At 43.5% G+C, this 15140-nt stretch overlaps 1 protein-coding gene across 1 annotated transcript in view; it reads left to right on the forward strand.

Moving 5' to 3' along the window:
* The first annotated feature begins 13158 nt into the window (after positions 1-13158).
* The window catches only part of LOC145389572 (uncharacterized), a 30293-nt gene continuing 28311 nt past the window's right edge, over positions 13159-15140 (forward strand). The window contains exon 1 of the mRNA XM_080264830.1: positions 13159-13193. Coding sequence (XP_080120956.1) covers positions 13159-13193 — 35 coding nt within the window. The remainder of the gene's footprint in view (positions 13194-15140) is intronic.

The raw sequence follows: 15140 nt of genomic DNA on the forward strand, positions 1-15140 counted from the left end.
CTTAATCTTCACTAATCTAACATAACCTACTCTAATCTTACTTTACTTAACCTACACTAATCTAACACATTAACCTAACTGAATAACAGATTAACTTACTTTATGCTAAGAAAACAAACCTAACCTAACCTAGACTTTCCTGGATATGAGACAATGCAAAAATGGTACACAGTATGGAAATAATCTGCCAGGGATGTCATTTTAATTTTTCTTGTCATTTCTGAAAGATTTCATTCAGCTTATGGCAGACTTTTCGTACTGGCTTGGATGGATGTAGCCTTAAAAAACCCCTTCAGTACAAGAGGCCTTTCCTATCTATCTATAGCCTGACGCCCTAATCCCGAAAAGGGTGGCTGCAGACAAAACGCCTCTGAGTCGCTCTATCACCCACCATTTGACTGCCCTCCCCCCAGCTCACTACCCTCCCCCTTTCTCATATACCTCTCCACTTCATCCCTCCATCTCATCCTTGGCCTCCCCCTCCTTCTCCCCCCCTCCACATCACTCACATACACTCTCCTCATCAGTCTATCACTCTCCATCCCCCCCACATGGCCAGACCACCTCAGTGTGTTTCTCCTAATGCATCCTATCACATCCACATCCACACCACAATGCTTCTTCACTTCCTCATTTGTCAGTCTGTCTCTCCATGTAACTCCATATGTTCCTCTCAAATAACTCATTTCCAATGCTCTCACTCCTGACTTCTGTCCCTCCAACAAGGTCCAAGCTTCACATCCATACGTTAGAGTTGTATTACAATACTGTCATGTAGTAATATTTTCGCTTCCATGTTCACTTCCCTGTTTCTTATCACTGCATTCAAGGAACCAGCAACCATTCTTCCTTGTTGTACCCTTTCAAGGACTTCACCCTCCAAACTTCCATCCTTACTCATCACACTACCCAAGTACAGTACCCTTGCGTCCAGCACGCGTTAGTCCAGCACGATTCGAGTCCAGCACGGTGAGCAATTAATTAGTATTATTTAATACGATTTAATTACTGCAACACGAGTGTGTTAGCATAACACGCACAGAGCTCCGAGAAGTGGGCCAAATCCACAGAGTTCACTCTAGCACGATCACCCCCGGTCCAACACGGCCATACTGGACATTCCCATGATGATGATAGCCAGTGAAAACTTCTGATCAAGTAGCCTTCCCCGCCCGCTATCATGACGTGATCGTGATGGCGCCCAATTAAAAACGGTTCTGCTGTCACGTGATGTTTTGTTTAAATTTCTCCCGCCACAGCTCCACTCCTAATTCGCACTGGACGGTGCTTTGTTCTCGCAGCATTTTCTAAATTTCTGCCCTTGGTACTGCATTCTACCCTGCTCACGATGCCTAGGAAGCCTTCTGAGAACCCCAAGAAGCAGCGGCACCTCCCTCAGGCCACCAAGCTAGAAATTATCGAGAGGAAGAAGAAAGGGGAGAGGAATGTGGACATCGCCAAGGCCTACGACGTGAATGAAGCCAGCGTGAGAACAATAATAAAAAACCAAGACAAGATCCTGGTGGCAGTGAAGGCTTACGGGGGCGGGCCACTTGACTCCAGGTGCAGGCCTACTGACCCAGCAATCATTATAATGGAGCGGTACCTCAGTATGTACGTACAGAGGAAGGAGGCAGAGGGTGTTCCTGTAGATTCTTTGAACATCAGGGAGATGGCGAAGAAGTTCTATAGTGTGGCTATGAGGAGGACTGGGTCACAGCCTAACTCATTCCGTGCCTCTACAGGGTGGTTTGCATCGTTTTTGAAAAGGAAGGAGATACGGCGGGCCAAGTTGCATGGAGAAACTGCTTCAGCAGACCACATTGCTGCCTCAGAATTCCCAGCTCTACTGAAGAACATCATAGAGAAGGAAGGGTACACAGCACATCAAGTGTACAATATGGATGAGACGGGACTACAATGGAAGAAGATGCCTAACAACACTTACATCATGAAAACCAGCCTCCAGGGACGAGGCAGGAAGGTCGACAAGTCCCGTGTATCTCTACTTCTAACCGTCAATGCCTCCGGGTCTCATAAAATGAGACCGTTTTTGATAAGCAAGGTGGCACACCCCAGGTGCTTCTACAACCGCTCTATGGCAGATCTAATGTTATCTGGCATAAAAATGACTCAGGTTGGATGACGGCAGTATCCTGTATAGAATGGTTTAAGAAACACTTCATCCCTGATGCAAAACGCAAGATGAGAGCTCTGAAACTTCCTGAGAAAATCCTCCTGTTAGCAGATAATGCCCGTGGACATCCTCAGATCTTGGCTGACATAGACCCAGCAGTGAAGGTGGTGTTTTTACCAGCCAACACCACGTCACTTATGCAGCCTCTTGACCAGGAGGTCATAAGTAACTTCAAGATGTTTTACAATCAGAGACTAAGCCGACATCTTCAGAAAGCAACAGAAACTTTTTCAGAAGTGAAGCAGATGGAGGCAGAATTGGGTGGAAGCCCCGACAGTTCACCAGCATCATCTCGCTCGTCCTCACCTGATCTTGACTCACCTGTACCAGGAACAAGCGCTGCCACACCACTGCCAGCATCACCACCTCAGGAATATCCCCACCCTGCCATGACGTCAACTACTCCAAGTAACCCTGCTGCTATGACTGTTGTACAGTTTTGGAAAAAGTACAACATGAAAAATTGTGTTGACAATATTGTGGCTGCCTGGGATAGTGTTAACGTGGCAACAATCAACCATGCCTGGCGCAAGCTAACTCCCTACTTCACCACTTCTCACCAACAAGATTCACTTCAGTACCCTGAGCACAGCAGGCAGGCAACCTTGGCAGAACTTCAGAGGGTCCCAGGCTGTGAGGAGGTTGCAGAGGAGGACTTAACAGACCCTGTGCAACGCCGAGAGGAGACCACCTTGGACGAAGCTGTTCGTCGAGTTGCTGTAGTTGACGAGGTGCAGGTAGAGGAGGTGAGAATGGCTGCTGCAGACTTCAACGCACCTCCAGCTCCCCCCCTGAAGATGCAGGATGTTACCGAGATCCTTCATGCTGTTGAAATTCTTAAGGAGGCCATGAACAGAGATCCTAATGAAATCCGACGCCAGGAAGTGATACATACCGTGGAAAACAGTGTGCATTACTATGCTGATCTGTACAGGAGACACATTAACAAGAGGACTCAGACACTCATCACTAGCTTCTTCCAGCAAAAGAAGGAAGAGAGAAGAGTGCTAGAACAGGCAGAAGCAGGACCTTCCATGGATGTGGATGAGGATAGTGATTCTGAATGTGATTTTGAAGGATTTATGAAGGAGGTTGAGGAGGAGCAGCAGCCATTACCCGCTAGTGACGCCAACAGCCATCTTTCGGGGAACCAATAGGACTACTTACAGCCTCGGACATCACCTTCCATTCCCAGCAAGCCCACCAGCACTATCCTAAAAGATTAGTAATCATTCATAGTACAGTAACATTTATTATAATTACAGTAGTACCAATATATGTATAGGTATATGGTAGGTATTTAGGGTGACTTTTCCTTGGGTTGCTGACATAATTCATTTTTCCCCATAAGCTCTATTGTTAGTCCAACACGTTTTTGGTCCAACACGTGACCCATGCATGACAATATTACCGTGCTGGACGCGAGGGTACTGTACTTAAATCTATCTATCTATCTGTCTATTGCCAGATGCCATAATCCCGTAAGGGGTGGCCATTTGACTTTGAGTTATTTGTTTTACGGAGAGGGGCACTAACCCTCCACCAACCCACTTGCTGACGTAGGGAGCACGTATGATTTGGTTTTATGGTTACCACCCAGCGTTGTAAATGGTTTCTTGGCTTACAGGAAACCATTTGGCTTGTCACTCAGTGTAAAGCTACCTGTAAAGGAAAGAAAAGCAATAAGAAGTGACAGGAAAGATGGGAGAAATAGGAAGAGAGGAGGACAGGCACAGAAAAAGAATGATAAAGGCTAAGGAAGAAGTAGGCAGCACTACATCAAGTGAGTGGATGATGGTCGCCACCACCTACCACCATGTACTCACATTTTCCATTTCCTCATCATCCAACCTCGCTGTACATTCACTGACTTCACTTCTCTCGATGACCATAACTTTACTTTTCCCTACATTCACCTTTAAATTCCGTTTCTTACACACTCTCCAAAACTCGTCCACCAAGCCTTGCAGCTCCCCTTCATCTTTGCTTAACATCTGCAAACAACAGTACAGGGAGCTTCCAGAGACTACCCTCTCTCACTAGGGTCACTCCAACATCCACTGCCCTACCTTGTATCTCTTTTATAACCTCATTCATGTACAGATTGAACAACCATGGAGACACGACATCCCTGTTTCAACCCAACCTTCAAAGAGAAAAATTCACTCAGTTCATCATTCACATGCACTGCAGCCTTAGCACCCTCATACATACTCTTCACAGCATTCAACACCTTCCCAGCTACTCAATATATTCATAATACTTTCCACAATCCTTGTCTATCCACCTTATCATATGCTTTCTCCAAATGCATAAAGGCCGCCTACAACTTCTTTCCCTTCTCTAGAAACTTTTCTACTAAAGATCTAAGAAGGAATATCTGATCTACACAACCTCTTCCATTCCTAAAGCCTCCCTGTTCTTCTCCAACTAATTCCTCTGTTATTTCCTTAACTCCATCAGGTGCTTGAGTGTGCGAAAGTGGATGTATGTGGAATAACTGAAATTAAATGAAGAGGTGAGAGTGAGAGACAATGGGGTTATGGATGGGAAATATGAGCAGGAGTAGGTGAGAATGAGAGGGCAAAAGAAGGAGTGTGTATTGTTGTGAGTAAAAGATTGAAGAAGAACATAAGAGAGTACGGATCAGTTGGCTCAAAGATTGTGTGGGTTAGATTGAATGTTGGAATACAAATGTGGGCAATTGTGTGTGTGTATGCGCCAATGCAAGATCGTGCAAGCAGAGTGAGAGAAGAGTTCTGGACAAATGTGGAAGTGTGCATGGAAAAGTTTGGAAGGAATGAGAGAGTGTTTTTGATTGGTAATATGAAAGAGGTAAACAGTCATCACTCAAAGGATGAATAATAAATTGACAGATGATAGGAGCAAACCATAAATATTACTCTACAGTAGTAATGTACCTCTTTTTATTAAATTTCAAATGTATGTTGCTGCTAGTATGTACAGAGCCAATAGCTCTTAAAATATTTCATTTCATTTTGAGAGTGTGGGGACCTCATAGTCAGTGTGATGTACTAAAAAGTGCTGAAGTTCATCCTTACTCTACAGGTGTCTAGCCAGGGAGCACTCAATTGCAACAGCAGCAGTCAAGATGTGCTTAATGCTGATTCAAGGTCAAGGAGTATTTAGTGCAGTGTGGTGGGGCCTGCAGGGTGTACGGTATATGGAGAAGGTTGGAGGGCAGTGTGGAGGTAAGCAAACTACATGTTGTATTCCATCAGCTAATGAGACTTTCTAGCATCTCTTCCTTACCATAATATTCTCATATAATATTTGTCTTTGTATTTATTTTTGTGGACTAATAATGCATAAATAGCACACAGGAGATTGGTAACCTGTTCAGTCTGAGGACATCTTTTATTCTTGTGACTGCAAGACAGATATACTCAAGAAAATTCCCAAGTAATGAAGGGGTTAATGAAAACTATATCCAGCTCTTCCAGTTCAAAAAGTCATCCTTAGCTGAATGTAGTTTTATAGAGGCAGCAATAATAGAATTTATTAAATTCCCTTGGCTGACTTTCATAACATGCCATTTGTGGAAATTGACTGGTAAGGAAGAGGTGTAAGTTAGCCTTCTACACTGATGAGAATGTAGCTTTTATTTATTTTTAAGGGGAAGGAGGGAGGATGATGAGCAGATAAACAAACTACATTTGGTGATATTCATGCTTTGTATTGCTCTCACTCACTAGGTACAGCCACTATAACAATGACAAATAACCTTCGTATGGTTAAAAAAAACACGATGTATTTCATGTGAAGTATAAAACACTAGTTGTATTGCACATGAAGTAATTCTGACATGAATCACATTCATTGTTATTCTATGTGGGGATTACTTCACACTTGAATATACTGCATCTATATACTAGTACATATAAAAATTTAAGAAAAATGTTTGTGAGAAGAAAGTTGGATGTGTTAGCTTTGAGTGAAACGAAGATGAAAGGGAAGGGGGAATCTATGTTTGGAAGTGTGAATGGAAGATTGTCAGGTGTTGATAGAGGAAGGGCAAGAGAAGGTGTGGCCTTGTTAGTGAGTCCGGAAGTACAGCAATGTGTGATTGAATGGAAGGAGGTGTCATCAAGACTGATGTGGGTGAAAGCGAAATTTGAACGTGAGTTGTGGGTGTTTGTGAGTGCATATGGGCCTGGTAGTGAAAGGGATGAACAAGAGAGGGAGTCGTTCTGGAATGATGTTGATGAGTGTCTGCAGAGTTTTGGAGCAAATGTGAATGTGGTAATGATGGGAGATCTGAATGCTAGAGTGGGAAATGTAGCAGTTGAAGGCGTAGTTGGTATGCATGGTGTGCCTGGAAGAAATGAAAATGGGGAACGAATGATAGCGATGTGTGTTGAGCGAGAGATGGTGATTGGGAATACGCTGTTTGAGAAGAAAGATATTTATAAGTATACATGGGTGAGACAGGAGGGTGGAAGGGTTGTTGATAGAGCCTTGATGGACTATGTGGTTGTGTCTAGGAATGTAATAGGAAGATTGTTGGATGTGAGAGTTCTGAGAGGGGAGGGTGGAGGTATGTCTGACCACTACCTGGTGGAGGGAAAGTTAAGAGTAGGTAAGAGATGGGTGAGAGCTAGGAGGGTTAGGTGTGGCAGGGAGGTTTTGAAAGTGAGTGAGTTGGATAAAAGAGAGAAAAAGATAGAGTATCAGGAGAAATTGAAAGATGAGTGGAATGCAGTGAAAGATCGGGAAAATGGCAGTGTGGAGGAGGAATGGCAGTTGTTTAAGAGTGCTGTGGTGGGGCATGCAGAAGAGGTGTGTGGTGTGAGACGTGTGGGTGGTGGTGTAAGAAAAGGAAGTGAATGGTGGTGCGAGGAAGTAAGTATGGCTGTGGCTGAGAAGAGACGTGCATATGAAGTGTGGCTGCAGAGGAAGGATGAGATGTCATATGAAAGGTATAAGGAAAAGAGGAATAGAGCGAGAAGGGCTGTGCGTGATGCTAAAGTGGCAGCAGATGAGAGGTGGGGTAGGTGGCTGACAGAGAATTTTCAACAGAATAAGAAAATGTTTTGGGAGGAGGTGAAAAGGGTGCGAAAGGGAGAGTCTGGGAAGGAAGAACGAGTAAAAGCAGAGGATGGAAGGATGTTAATTGAGATGGATGCAGTAAGGAAGAGATGGGCAGAGTATTTTGAACGATTGTTAAATGTAGAGGAGGAAAGGGTGGCTGAGATTGTGGCGGATGGAAGGGTGCAAGGAATAAATGTGTTGGGAGAGTTGAATGATTCTATGATCATGAAGGAGGAAGTGGAGAAGGCAGTAAAGGAGATGAAAACAGGGAAAGCTGCAGGTATGGATGGGTTTGCTGTGGAATGCTTGAAGGGTGGTGGAGTGACTATTGTTGACTGGTTAGTAAGATTGTTGAATGTGTGCTTTGAGAAAGGTATGGTGCCAATTGACTGGGCAAGTGCTTGTGTGGTGCCGTTGTATAAAGGCAAGGGTGATAAGTATGAATGTACTAGCTTTAGGCCTTGAGCCTGGTCCCAGAAATTTGACCATCGGTACCATCTGGCGGGGCAATTTCTGTCGTGCATTTTAAAATAGCAATATGTCTCTACTTTTCATTTTTGTATGATAGCACTTCGAAAGCAGTAGCTTTTTATTCATAAAGAGCCACTTTTCAGTGGTACCGATAATCAAACTTTTCCGAGGCGGTGTGGGTGTAGGGTAAGTAATGATCAGTAGAGTTACAAAATAATCCTTCAAACCTTTAATACTGAAAGTATTCAATCACATTTATCTATATAACAATATATAACACAATATATAACACATTTATCTATAAAACAAACTTGTGTAACAAAACTGCTTCTGGTATGAGAACTGTAAATACCTTGTGTATGAAATATACATCAAATTATCACCATAATACAAAAATTATACAATTATCAGTTTGAATACATATGAAAATAATAATCAGTCAAAATGGCTACCTACTTTACAATATACAGTCACACATATCTCCCTAGACCGTCCATAAGGTTCATAAGTGAAAGAATAGAAGACTAAACATTTAGACTAAGCAAATTATTATTACAATGGATATACCTACAGCGCCAAGCCACACCCGGCTATTTGGCACTTGACAAAGCAAAGACTTCATTGAAATAATCTGAAAAGTATGTAATCTGCTTGTTGTTTGTGTTCATTCTAGTGAATGTAGGTAAAAACTAAAAAGAAATTCTGAAAATATTACACCCATTCGTCATGTGCTTCATCATCGCTATCCTCAGTGTTGTCATTCATAATCTCAACTTGTGTTTGGTTGCTGAGGTGGAGGGATGGAGTTGAGAGGTATATGAGGGAGGGGGGGGTGAGTTGGGGGGAGGGGAGTCAAATGGTGGGTGACAGAGTGACCTGGAGGCGTTTTGTCTGCGGCCACCCTTTGCGGGATTAGGGCGTCGGGCTATAGATAGATAGATAGTGTTTGGTTGCTACATGTTTGTAGCTCGCAGAGTTCTGTACAAGGCAATCCATTCGCAAGACATGGACATGTTGGATTCTTGCATGAGCATGAGCATTTGCAAGAGAGTAGTTCCAGAATAGCCTCAGGGGCAGCAGGAACATCAGACCAATCAATCATGAGTTGCTCATTGTTATCCACATTCTCTGTATACCAGCCTCTTCCTGTTGGGGGAGGAATGGTTGGGCATCTTTCCAATGACTGCTTCCACACTCTTGCCTGATAGCACGCTGACAATGCTGATACAGAGCAGATTTACATGGTGGTAGCTGCCAGGATTCAGCCTCTTCTTTCTTGGCACAAAAGATTTGGTAACGTAGCTCATCCACTCTAGTTGCTCCCTGGATACTGTACAGGTGACACGTGAAGGCCTCTAACTTCTGAAAGTGCTCCTGACTTAGGTTCCAGCCCTCTCCAACCCTCTGCAGGGCCTCTCGGTGTTCTGTGTTACCTTTCATTAGTTTCAAAGCAGAGACCTTCCCCTTTCCTGCAAAGGCACTCACAGTGTCGCAGCCTGTCATGGCATGAAGACCCAGAAGTGCTTTTGTGTTGTCTGGTCCAAGTGTGGCTGCAACTTTGGTAACATCTATGTACTTTACTCTGTTTTTGGTACCACTTTTTATATAGATGCTGCTTGGGATATCACTAGAGAAGGCCACACATAGCACTAGAACGTCTGTGTCATCTGATACAACCTTCATTGCTGTATAGCCCTGTGAGGCTGCATGGGCAGCATGAAGAAGAAGTCGTGTGTCTGCTTCTTCTTGAGTGGACTTTAATCCATCCACTACCATGGAATCATGCTCAGTCAGTTGATAACAGGTTTCCCCACAGGTGACATATATGACTTTGCCAACAAACCGTCTCTGGTGTCTTGGATGTTTCTACTCATCTGTGATGACCTTGATTAGGTTTTCCTTGTTTCTGGAACTGGCAAGGAACTTTCTCCATTGTTTGATGGTATGGCCAGGTGAGATGCTCTTGAACTGGGTAGATTCAGACTCACCTCGCCGAACTCTTTCAGCAGCTTTGATTGAATTTTCTTGGTACACATGGAATACAACATCAATGCGTGGAGAATCATCACCTTCTGCAATTACAATGGAAAGAGCATGGTCAGCAACTTCAGCAAAGGTTTTATGGGTGCCTCTTATTTTCTGGATCAGGGCCATACCATCAATAAGACAAGCAGCTTTCCCTGGCACACATTCCGCTGGACAGACATTCTTCTGTAGCTCTTTGGCCAGTGCAGCTTTATTTGTCTTTCTGAGGCTACCATCTGCTGTTGCTAGGGACCATGGAAGAGGGCCTAGTGGGTACTGAAAAACCTCCTGCAGATTCAAACTTCTGCTCTGAGCAATGAGTACCATGTGAGCAAATAGATTTCGGTCAGCTTTCATGATTACTTCCTTTGGAGTGTTGCTATTTGTCTTCTTTTTCTTGTTCAAGTTGGCGAATGTCTTCAGGTTCAGTTTGGGCAGAGGGTCGTGGAATTTCTTGACTGGTGGACTGCTTTGTAGCCTTTCCTCTCTGAAATTTTGATATGCTCTTTGTCCTAATTGTCTTGCTTCGAGAAGGTCTGTTTCAATATCTTTTGGAGCCACACATCCACTTGACAAGCAAACAAGATCCATTTGTTCAGTACTGACAGGATTGATCCAGCTATTGTCCAGAATCTCCATCAACCTCTTGACATCTTCTTCATCTTTGAGGATTCTTGTTTTTTGAAGATCTTTGTGCATACTGTTTGGTTGATCCATGTCCAATGCATATTTCAGGGTTCTAAGATATGAGCTATGATACTCTGCAGTCAAGTAGTAAAGGTTAACTGCTGCTGGCTTTAGACTGAAGCCTTTTGTACCGCCAGCTGTCTGAGTGTCTCTGTTAATCGTCTCCTCCACAGCCTGGTCAACTGGAACCTTTCCAAATGTATTTTCAGTTCCAAGCTGTATAGACAAACCTCCTGCCTTCAAATACTCATAGACATCGGGATTTTCTGTGGGAAGATGTGACATTTCAGCATAGTAGCATGAGACGTATCTGGCGTAGTTAATGTTATCATAACTGAAGCACCAGGGTATCATAGCCTGGATTGCTGCCAGGTGCAGGTGCCAATCTCCTTCACGAGAGGCTCTCACGAAATTCAACACAATCTCCACCATTTCAACATAACTCATCCAGAAGCAGGCCAAAGGACCACACTTACTGCGAAGATGTTCTTTGAACTTGTCAAACAGTTCAGCTATCACTTGGAAAGAAGGAGACTGGATGAGCTCTGTGAAAGAAGTCTGGCACAGGTTTGCAGACATGGTTTCAATCTCAACCACCAATGACTGAAGATGATGTGCACTCTCACTATGATGCTCCTCACACCAGGATGGGAATTCTCTCCAAACCAGGCGCATCAAAGCTTCATACAGAAGCTTATGAAGTCGAATGGCACGGTTGTATTTGCGTCCTTCCAACACACCAGAAATGGATCCCTCTGCAATGACACCTGACTCGATGCAAAGGTCTTGTAGTCCTGCATCAGAGAAACGCTTCCCAATCACTGCCATTAATGTGCATATTGTATGGAATGCCCCAAGTCGTGGTACAATGTGCGAAAACGTGTCCTTGTGCTTCCACAATATCTCAGTGACCTTTGCATATATCGCTTGGTCACACACTACGACAATGCTTTTGAGCTCCAAAGTATTCCTGATCTTCTGCGAATGAATCACAACTTCATGGATAGTGGACATTTCAGTAGCTGGAGCATTGATGGTGGGTAGATATGCCACAGTATTTTGAGAAACTTCTTCATTATCTCTGGTAGCAATACTGAACCCTGTCCATCCAGGTACTGGGTTCTCTTGACTACTGGCAGTATGCAATCTAGCCAAGATCCAAATCAAATTATTCTTCTGGGCTTGCTGTACTACCTCCTTATAGTGTAACGCAATATGCAGTCTTGATGGTGGTCCTACCCGTTCACCAGCATTGTATGGAGGTAGAATGATAGGATTTGCATCAAGGGTCCTCTTCTTTACAACAGGTTTGGGTAGAGCTTTCCTAGGAGGATGTGGTCCATACACTCTGGGTTGCACTGCTATGCCATTTACTCGATGAGATGTACCTCCCCCACTCAAGGTTTCTTCCAACCGGTCTATGTTGTCCCAGCCTAGGGTCGTTGGGATGAGTGGCTGGAGCTGCTCAGGTATGGCTACACTTTCATCTCCTTGGGACTCAAGTTTCTGAATACATAATGCAGTTTCCAACTCCTCAACTTGCGTGTAGGACACACCGTGCCCAAGACGATTAATCATCCTAATGAGTTCTACTGAGCCTGTGAAGGCCTTGGTAGCATATGGCAGCATTAGATGTTTTGGTGGCTTCAGCTGTCCTCGGGTCACCCCATAGACAATATCTTGGCCTACAGATTCAATGAGGCGCTGAATTCTTGGAGAAAGGGAAGCTTCATCCTGAGGCCCTGCTATTAAGTGTTGCAAGAATCCCTTTAGGTTGCCTGGAATAAAAGCTGAAGAATTGTTCAGTTCTGATGCAAGTGGGGGCCAAGATATGGACACACTATGCTTTTTTATCGAATTATGAAGCAAGTGAGCTGACTTTTTCAAGAGTCCTTCAATGTCGCATTTTGATTCCAGGTCCTCTACTGTGTCCATCAGAATGACATTTTGCTTGACTAGTGCATTTCGGGACAAGTTATCAGGGTACACCAGGACTTTTCTCTTTGCATCTTGTACAAAATGCAGACTCTCTCCAAATTCTGTCTCAAGATATCTTCTGACATGTTTCTTTGTAGAATCTTCCACCTTATGAACTCCCTCATGTAGCATCCAGCAGGTCAGTTTTGTCGTAAGCTCAGTCAGCTTAATTACCCTGGGGTTTTCAAAAACATCTTCTCTGATATAGGCAAACAACTTCTGAAAGGATTCCTTCATTACACATGGATATTCTTCTAAGTCTGTTTCTATGGGAATCACCTGTGGCCTTGTTCTGGTATAGCTTCTGTAGCATGATCTATGATAGTGGCCATCTGCTGCTACTAAAGCCCTTGCCAATAAGGCTAGGATCCTGCTGTCTTGCTTGGAAATTGCTGTGTTCCTAAGAGTATCATCTGACCGTAGCTCAACACATTGTGTAAGTCGCTCCCTTGTCCGGCTGCCTGGCATAAATTTGTCCTTTTCACATATGATACAGACCTTGCTGTATATTCTAGACTCTTCAGATACTGTCATTGATCTCCTCTGGAGTCTTTTTCGTTCAAATTTTTCCTTGTCACTGGATGCCTGTTCTGTACTTTGTTTCGATTGAAGGTCCCTTTTCATTGTGAACAGACTTCTACATTTCCTATGGTAGTGAATTTTTGGAATGATGCCCTCTGGAGTTTCTTGGGCAATGTTTAGAATTGGTAGATGTTTCTTTATTTGTGCTGCCTTAAGAAGTGTGCTCCATGAGTTCATGTCCCTCAAACAAGAGAGATTCAGGGTCAGTTTTTCATCACAAGTACTGCTATGTATAATGCATTCTGGTACAGTTTTTGCACGGTTTGAAGGACCCAGTCCATCTTGAGCATTATCACCACCACCATAACTTGACGCTTGACTTACATCCAATGTCCTTTCACTTTCCATTTCTACAGCTAAGCATGCAAGCTACCTGAAAGTGAAAGATACAAATTAGTTGTACATTCTCAGTTTAGCAACTATACGTTGAAAGCACCGAGTATCTGGAAGTATCTATAATCAACATTTTGAATTTTTCCAGTCAAATAAGGATGGCCGACTCTCTTAGGCATTTGTAGTGGCCACCAGGGACTAGGAAATACTCCATAACATAAGTTTAAACACCAAGATCATGTTTCTACCTGTAGTAAAAGTAGTTATAGACTCTTATCAGTTAAGGGGGCGGCCATTTTTATATGGCAAATTACTCATAAAAAGCTACTCATCTGCGACTGCTATCATATCAAATTTTTAATCAAGGACATGAGGGAATTCAAAAATATCAGTTAGAATTTGCCCCACCAGATGGTACCGATATCGACCCAGGCTCATGGACTACTTTAGGGGTATAAGTCTGTTGAGTGTTGTAGGTAAGGTGTATGGTAGAGTGTTAATTATGAGAGTTAGAGAGGGTACAGAGGGAGTGATTAGTGATGAGCAGTGTGGCTTTAGGAGAGGGAGGGGATGCGTTGATCAGGTGTTTGCTGTGAGACAAGTGTGTGAAAGGTATTTAACGAAAGGCAAGGATGTGTTTTGGGCATTTATGGATTTAGAGAAAGCGTATGATAGAATTGATAGGGAGGCTTTGTGGACTGTTTTAAGATTGTATGGACTTGATGGTAGGTTACTAAAAAGGGTGAAAAGTTTTTATGTAAATAGTAGAGCGTGTGTAAGAGTGGGAAATGCTGTGAGTGATTGGTTTCCCGTGAGAGTGGGGCTGTGACAGGGATGTGTGATGTCGCCTTGGCTGTTTAATATTTACATGGATGGCGTTGTAAAGGAGGTTAATGCAAGAGTTTTAGGTGGTCTGAGTCTGGTAAATGTTGATGGTGGAGAGTGGAATGTGAAGCAGCTGCTGTTTGCAGATGATACTGCACTGGTGACTGATTCAGAGGAGAGATTGAGACAGTTGGTAGAGGAGTTTGGAAGGGTGTGTGAAAGGAGGAAATTGAAAGTAAATGAGAATAAGAGTAAAGTGATGAAGTGTACGAGGTTGATAGATGGTAGGGGGATGAATATAGTTTTGAATGGTGAGTTGCTTGAGGAGGTAGATTGTTTTAAATAACTAGGGTCACATGTTGCTGTGGATGGAAGAATAGATGCAGAAGTGAAGTTTAGAATAAATGAAGTAGGAAAGGTGATGGGAGGAATGAAAAAAAGTGTTTAAATGTCGTTCGCTTAGAATGGATGTAAAGAGAAGGCTGTATGAGGGTGTTGTGGTACCGACTGCATTATATGGGGCTGAAACATGGAATATGGGTATAGCAGAGAGGAAAAGTTTGAATGTAATGGAGATGAGGTGTCTGAGGAGTATGTGTGGAGTGACACGTATGGATCGAGTGCGAAATGATGAAGTGCGAAGGAGAACTGGAGTTGTTCGGGAGATGGCTGGTAGAGTTGAGCAGAGGGTGTTGCGATGGTTTGGGCATATGGAGAGAATGGATAATGAACGATTGGAGAAAAAGATAACTAGATCTGATGTGAGAGGTGTAAGGCTGAGAGGGAGACCACGAATAAGATGGATGGACAGTGTGAAGAGAGCGCTGGATGCAAGAGGGATGTCTTTTGAGCAAGGAAGAGTGGCTGTGCGTGACAGAAATAAATGGAGAGAAATTGTGAATGAATAAGTGATGATGCAGCCCTGAGGGGATATTCTCCCGCATTTGGTCTGATCAGCTAGTCAGGTCAGGTGCAGGTAAGGGGATGGGTC

This window comes from Coenobita brevimanus, unplaced genomic scaffold (assembly GCF_032717465.1).
Source record: "Coenobita brevimanus isolate Jiangsu-jjx unplaced genomic scaffold, ASM3271746v2 jjx.HiC_scaffold_132, whole genome shotgun sequence".
Classification (NCBI taxonomy): Eukaryota; Metazoa; Arthropoda; class Malacostraca; order Decapoda; family Coenobitidae; genus Coenobita; species Coenobita brevimanus.